Here is a 7,435-nt window from a genome sequence, read left to right on the forward strand (position 1 = left end):
AGGTACGTTGAGAGGCGTTTTCTGCTCTCTAAAGACACTACTTTTTTTTCATTTCTTTTTTTCTTCCGCTGAATCCGCTTTGTTCTCTCATTTGAGTTTCCAGTTCAGGTTAAGGGTTTCGTATCGGCTGGTTTCTCACACGATTGTTTGTGCAAGTTGGACTAAAGGCGCGTGAACTACTTAGAAACTGTCAACAAAACAAACAAAAAGGACATTCAAACGTGAGTAAACAGCAGAGTTTTCAAATATGAAATTTATCTAACTTCTCTTGCATAGGCGAAGGGTTTTAAATTAAAAATACATAAAAGATCCAACTGAATGATGGGTTTTTGCTGCATGTGGTCAAATTAAAGATAAATCTGTCTTCAATTCCTAATTGAGGCTGATGTGTTGTTTTACCTAACACTCGATTATGATGCTCATTTGATTTTTTTTTTTTTTTATCTTTTCGTTGTTTCTGTATAGGCTATATATTTTTGCTTTTCGTTAACTTTAATACGCTATCGTAATATATAATAAAAAGAAATGTAGGCTAACTTAAAAAAAAATATTTATAATTTCTTATTTTAAGAATTCAAATTTATACGAAATAAACTATTACCAGATTATAACGTAAGCACAGTAGCCTATTTTGCAGAATTTATGAAAATGTTTCAACTCGTCATAACCCGTATGAAACACAAAAATCCGTAATAACAGCAGATTGAATTAGAAATGCTTATTTGCACCACAAACACTGTAAGGGAAATGTATATTAGCCTACTATGCATTAGAGATACGTTATAAAGCTTTGATATGTATATTGGCTACAATAAGTTGGTTACAATAAACATTTTTATTCATTCCCCATCTCCAAGTGTCTTATTTATCTCAGATGATTCAAATTTAATTTTAATCAGTTAAATTATGACTATATTTACAAGAGAGAATAAAACAAAATTACCGAAAGCAGTTGCACTTGTGGCTCACAGCCACATTGTTTTCCTGTTTGCCCCTTTTTTCTTAGTTGTAAAAGCTTGGGCCTCTTTTTATATACAAAAAAAACACACACACACACACACAAAAAATCAGATAAGATTTTCTCACTGAAAAGAAATTTCTAGATAACACAGGCTTTTGATTTAAAAAGAAACTTTACAATTCTTTTCAATTTTTTTTTTTAAGAAAAAGGAACAGAATGCCAACTTGCAAGATCCTCTTTTTTCTCCTTCTTGGTGAGCATAAATAAACTCATAAAATGCATTGTTATTTTCTAAAGTACCTATTATTTTAAACGGTCTACATATAAAACACTGCCTGCACAGCTTTGCGCTCTTTAACCCCCTTATTCTCCAACACTCTCTCCTTCAGCACTGTGTACATCGTCTGGGAAATGTGATGAGTTATATCAGCAAGTCGGGGGTGAGGTTTCCATGAATTGTGGTGCCCTGACTCCGAACAGTGATGTAGAATGGAAATTGAACGACGCTCGCATTGTTATCGTTAGGGGCAAAAGTGGAAGTAAATTGAAAGGTATCAGTTTATTCCCCTTTTTATACAAACATGATTGAATTTGAAGTATTGTGGAGTCACACTATAATTGATTTTATTTTTAAAGGTAATTCCCATGTTAAGGATAAAGTAAAGGTACATGAAGGAACTTTGAATGTTCCTGACCTGCAGAAAAGAGATTATGGCGTTTATACCTGCATTCAGACAGGGAAACAATACACTGTGCATGTTGTGTCAGGTGAGAGACCACAGCAGTGGCGAGAACCTAGAGTTGCCTTTTTTAAATGTATTTATTTATTTTTTTAGAATGATTGTACGGTATGTTTCATATTTGCTCTCTCTCTCTCTCTCTCTCACACAGTCTTTGCTAGTCCAGGCCCAGTGCTGGTGCAGTCTAGTAACGTAGAGCTGCACTGCGAAATTACAGGAAAACCAAATGCTGAAGTACAGTGGCTGACTCCAACTAATCAAACTAATTATAAAAAACAAGTGATTCAGCTGAAGTCTGTGACTTCAAAAGAGGAAGGCGTGTGGAGATGTCTGGTCAAGGATGACTTGAAGTTCAGTTTAAAATTGACTGTTGTCGGTTGGTGTCCCTAATAGTTAATAAAAGTTATTATAATATTTCACATTTTATCATTTAAATGACATCTGTCTGGGTCTCCAACAGGTCTTCTGACCAACGATGTTGAAGTTTCTGAGGGGGGCAAAGTAGTGCTGCCCTGTTCTCTTTCCCAGAGTGCACCTCAACCTGTTGTGGGAGGGAAGTGGAAGGCTGACCAACTCCCTACAAATCATTTCCCAGCCCTGATGAAATCAGAAGACAAAGGCTTACGCTGGAATGGCAAGAATTCAACAAAAATCACATTTACTAGTGGACAACTCAGCACAAACTATGATGTCACATTGATAAATGTGAATACCTTACACTGATCTTGCTTTGAATAAACTATACCTATAACATCGTGCCAATAATGAGGCTTTATTTTAAGAGTTGACAGTCATTTCCTCTCTTATTCCCTCAGGCGAAGCATGATGATGAAGGGGAGTATGTGTGCACAGTGCAGTTCGAGGGAGGAGCCGAGCTAACTGCAAAGACGCGTTTGAAGGTTGAGGCCAAACCTTCAGGTGAAACAAATCTACATTTCACAACTTTACAAAATCAGTCTTGGGATGCACTTTATCAGAACCACATCAGTTATTGACTGCCGATGTTAGTGAGCAGTCCATAGTTAATATATTTTGGATTAGACGTTAATTTTATATACGCTCAAATATATGTTTGCTGTCATTTTCAGACTGTGTTTGCTGTCATCTAATGCTTACTTAAAATGAAGATTTAAAAACAATAATTGAATACAATAAAGATGTTCATACTATACATTAGTCGACACCTACATTTTTGTTACATTTAAAGGGGTCATGAACTGGCTTTTTAAATTTTATTATATTGTTGTCTGAGGTCAACTTATGACGTTCGCTTGGTTTTTACATTCAAAAACATCAAAATGAATAAGTAATAGGCTATTTTGTACCCTAGTTTTGAGCCTAGCTGAAAAACGCTCTGTTTTTATGGGCGTCTCGCACTGAAGACTGCCCACTGCTGTGAGTGGATAACAGTTTTGCATATTATAATGAGTTTCGACTCACCCGTCGGTGCACTTGGGGGAAATTGTTTTGAAAACGTCCAATGTTGTAAAATGGCAACAGGAATAATTCGCCCATACATGTTCGACCCAGAGTCCATGTGTTGCACAATTCTTGTCAGATCCGATATAGACGGCACAGTAGCATTCTTAAATCTTAATCGGTCTGCAAATCCAGTCTTGTTTACAAAACAATCCTCCGTGAAATGAAGCGAACAGACGGACGATGTTTTACCCTCATCAGCTGGAACGTCATTAAAAATACAGTTTATCCATGCAATCCTATTGGAATCCAGAGGAAATTTATGTAGTGACTGTCTTCTTCCACAACCAGGCGCTGCACAATATTCTGTATTGCTCGGTAGCACAATCTGGTTTGCCATCACGAGGTAGGCATCTATGTAATTAGCTATGCGTGTTGGTGGACGGGGCTAAACCGGGCCATGTTGAAGGAGGTGTTGATCTTCTCCTGCAGGGGGTGGGGTTTTATCCTCTTTGACGCCATAGTTCCCCACTTTGAAAAACGAGTCGTTTGCTGATCCTGGTGTCAATAAAAGCTTTTATTGGACTAACAAGGACGTTTTCAGTTCTGAAACTTACAGGATATTCTTATAATATGATGACCTCTTAGATGTCAAAAGCTCAAGGAAATTTAGATTTCTCAGTTCTTCACCCCTTTAAATGATTTGAAGTGCTTTATTTTTTATTTAGTTTGACAAAATAGTTATTGGCTAAATTGATTATCAGCTTATTGGTACCAGGCAGGATTTTAACATCGCTATAGGAATTAATATAATTTCACAATAGAAAGGATGCAGTTTATGTGCATTGCTCACTAAGCAAAATCCCAGATCAACAGTGCAGTCTTAGTTTATAATGATCATTGAACAGGTGGACAGGAAGTCACTAAAGCACAAGGGAAAAAACCTGCAGGTGGGGGAACATGGACCAAGGAGGTGTTTGGCCTAAAGCTGTGGGTCTGGATTGCCGTAGGAGCCAGTTCTATGGTTCTGATAGGACTTGTCATTGGGATTGTTATCGTCCTGCGAAGGAACAAACGAATTAAGGTGAAAGAAAGAAAAGATGAAAACCAGCAAGCAAGTGAGAAAGGAAGTGGCTCATTTTTTTTTTCTTCTATCTAGAAGAGAGTGAAATATCTGAGATCCATGCGACAGTCTCTTACTGCCAATGACTACTGCCAATGCAACAGGTACCTCCTCTTCCTTTACTACACATGGTACTTGTATTACTCACAGTCAGGCTTACTGAACGTTTGTATGGGCTTTATGTTGATTTAAAGGTATAGTTCACCTTAAAATATATTTTTTTACACAAGAAGATATTTTTGAAAAATGTGGGATTCTAAGTATCTTCAAAATATCTATCATTTGACTGAAGAAAGAAAGTCAAAAAGGTTTGGAATGACATGAGGGTGAGTCAGTGATCACAAAATGTTCATTTTTGGATAAACTCCCTTTTTCTAATGCTGCAATTTCGTTATATATTCTCTTAAAATTAATTTTGCATTGTTATTTTTAATTTATCAGTTGATATTGCTTATTTAACTGTGTCCACTCATTTTATTGTTACATTTAGATTACCATCGCCTTTTTCACACTGTTCAGAATAATACCTAAATTCACTTTTAAGCATTTCAAGAGGTTTATTTTAATATTTTAAATGTGATTTTTTTTAACTTATTTTGACAAAATAGAGTGGAATTTAAATAATCTGCCATTTATCTGTTATATGAAACAAATATAATTTTTATAATCATGCATCCTTATTGTTTATTACACCACATTGTAGTATAATGTTGAAATGAATAATAGGGAAGTTAAATTCAGTGTCTGGTAAAGCTACTTTTAAAAGCAATGCTTTACCATTACTTTGGATTACTTGTTAAAAATGCATAAAGTTACGTTTACATTACTTTTTGTCACCTGAGCTTTCTTTCTTGTTTGTTTTACAAAGTAATTTGTTACTTTATGATTATTTATCTGTCTTTAATATAATGCATTACCCCTAACACTGGTTATATTTACTCAGTTACCCATTTGGTTAATAATATTAACTTGTTCGTAGTTAATAATTCATATTAGTTTAAAGCATAAATGAACCAAAGTGTTAAAGCAATCATACTACAGTATTACAGATGTCTTAAAGCATTTGTTTATTTATAGAGCTAAGATAGAGTCGGGAGGGTCGAGACAGCAAGAGAAACCGCTTCCAGTGCCCAGAAAACAGCGCAACCTGCGTATACATCCAGCAAATCAAAACCATTCATTCGACAAGAGCAAAGAGCAAGACTACTGAGGGAAAAATATCATGCTGGGCCTGTGCTTTTATATGTGCTTCTTGCTTACCGGTAATGATGCCAAAAACACAAAAGAATGAATATGCCATGATTAGGCTTTGTACTTTTAAATCAAATAATGTGTATTTTGCAGAGGATATAATATAAATGCTTCTACAACTGTACTTTATGAATGACAAGAATGTTGAATGTTGCAGTTTTTCTTTCAAAAATAAAATTGTATTATTCTTTTAACATGGTTCTGCTGTATATTTGTAGTCTCTCTCTCTCTCTCTCTCTCTCTCTCTCTCTCTCTCTCTCTCTCTCTTTGCGTATGTGTGTGTATTCGCACTATAGCTTTAATGAACAAAATTAAACTGGTGCAGCTGGATTTTTTTAGCTCACAGGTGTCCACAAATGCACAGCTGTTTGCAGACGTCAAAAACATCCAATTACTCAAAAGCTTATTTTTTGTTGTATAGCCTCCAACAATTAGGCCTAATAAATTATACTCAACTGAATGTAAAGAACGTTCATCTGTTTTTAGTACAAAAGTGTGTCTTTTTTTTTGGCGTAGGATAAGATATAAATGCACTTTATAAAGAAAGTTACATTTCGGGTGATATCAGGTAAAATGGGCCATTTAAGGTTTGGGGGTCAAAGCTCCTCTGGAATTTAGAGCCAATGACTGCAAAGGATTTCAAACAGTTGTCATAACTGTGCTTGACAAGTAACAGGTGATTTGATTGATTTATAGTTGCTATGGTGGGCGGGGGAATAATTCAAATCGAGACTACAACAGAAAGCTGTATGGTAAGTAGCATGGCATACCAAATCTAACTAAACTATTATAAGGATGATAAATCTATAAAATAGCAAACATGCTCACAAAAAAACTATGCATACTGTCTGTCTCGATGGCATTAATCAGAAATAATGTTAGTTTGGTAATTGGTATATGCACATATTTTTTGTAAAAGTGATGTTTTTCTTGGCGGCCCAGTTTACCTTAGCCCACTGAGGTAAAATGGGCAACATGGTTTCAGTTAAATTGGGCCATCATCTGTAACACACACAGACACACACACATTTTTGTTTTTAAATGGCACATATGAAATATGTTCGTTTAATGCAGTTGAAATGGTACACTGTAAGAATGAATACCGGTATATCTAGCAATAAAATGGCAACAGATTACAAGCAATATTATTAATTAAATTTAACAAATTAGAATTGAGTAATAATTAATCAAATTGATTCCTTAAAAGTTATCCAATAATGAGTACATATTAACCAGTCAAATGATTGTGCAAAAAATATTATTTTAAAACATAACCAACACCATCAGATCACCTTTTCTATTTGTTTATCTGAAGGGATCCCAACTAAAACAAACATTGATCACCATAATGGTGACATAAAATGATGGTTTTCTCCTTCAGTAATTCTTCTTGTTAACAGGCGTCTTCAATATTGGCAATTTAGTTCCTCATTCATCTTTGATGTATATCTGTTATTCAGATATTTTTGTTTATTTTTTGTACATTTTACTCATTTTAAATGGTTAAATTTTAAGGAATTAATTAGGTTAATTATTACTCAGTTCTAATTTGTTAAATGTAATTAATACTGTAATATTGCTTGTAATCTGTTGTCACAGTTTTACTGATTACATATAGCGTATTCATTTTTATAGTGTATGTGGTTGTATAAGAAATTGTGTTTAAATATAATTGATGATAAATTGCTATTTCCCTTTGCAGTTTGACTGGACCATTTTACCTGAAACGGCTCATGCAAAAAAGTTGGCACATCTGATGTTTCAAGAACTGTAGGGCCTAAATAATTATATTTTATTACATAATTTCAACACAAATGTATCAAATCAGTCATTATTAATCATAAAAACACATGGAAAAGGCATATGGTAGGCCTATTGTATTATGCCCAGCTGCACTACTTCCTGAACTTCAGCCAGCTCCTTGTTTCCTGTCTGCCATTA

The 7,435-nt window shown here is 34.7% G+C and overlaps 1 protein-coding gene across 3 annotated transcripts; it reads left to right on the forward strand.

The window, feature by feature from the left end:
* Positions 1–78: 78 nt before the first annotated feature.
* On the forward strand, positions 79–5,688 carry LOC120484372 (contactin-5). Of its 3 annotated transcripts, none has more exons than XM_039679486.2 (10): positions 79–221; positions 1,165–1,214; positions 1,351–1,512; positions 1,598–1,729; positions 1,853–2,077; positions 2,162–2,406; positions 2,517–2,619; positions 4,071–4,204; positions 4,280–4,347; positions 5,321–5,688. In XM_039679486.2, the coding sequence occupies exons 2-10, from the start codon at positions 1,178–1,180 to the stop codon at positions 5,451–5,453; spliced, it is 1,239 nt and encodes a 412-aa protein (XP_039535420.2). In that variant the 5' UTR covers positions 79–221; positions 1,165–1,177; the 3' UTR covers positions 5,454–5,688. The 3 variants fall into 3 exon arrangements, with proteins under 3 accessions (XP_039535420.2, XP_039535418.2, XP_039535419.2); XM_039679484.2 differs by having other exon boundaries at positions 80–221; positions 4,029–4,204; XM_039679485.2 differs by having other exon boundaries at positions 80–221; positions 4,029–4,204; positions 4,283–4,347.
* The last annotated feature ends 1,747 nt before the right edge of the window (positions 5,689–7,435 follow it).

This window comes from Pimephales promelas, chromosome 12 (assembly GCF_988280905.1).
Source record: "Pimephales promelas chromosome 12, fPimPro1.hap1.1, whole genome shotgun sequence".
NCBI lineage: Eukaryota > Metazoa > Chordata > Actinopteri > Cypriniformes > Leuciscidae > Pimephales > Pimephales promelas.

Bases quoted from the DNA above. Each gene is read 5' to 3' on its own strand.
- LOC120484372 (XM_039679484.2), top strand. From the start codon at position 1,178: ATGCCAACTTGCAAGATCCTCTTTTTTCTCCTTCTTG. The intron at 2,620-4,028 runs GTGAAACAAATC...ATCATTGAACAG, and splicing joins GGTTGAGGCCAAACCTTCAG to GTGGACAGGAAGTCACTAAA. The intron at 4,205-4,279 runs GTGAAAGAAAGA...TCTTCTATCTAG, and splicing joins GAAGGAACAAACGAATTAAG to AAGAGAGTGAAATATCTGAG.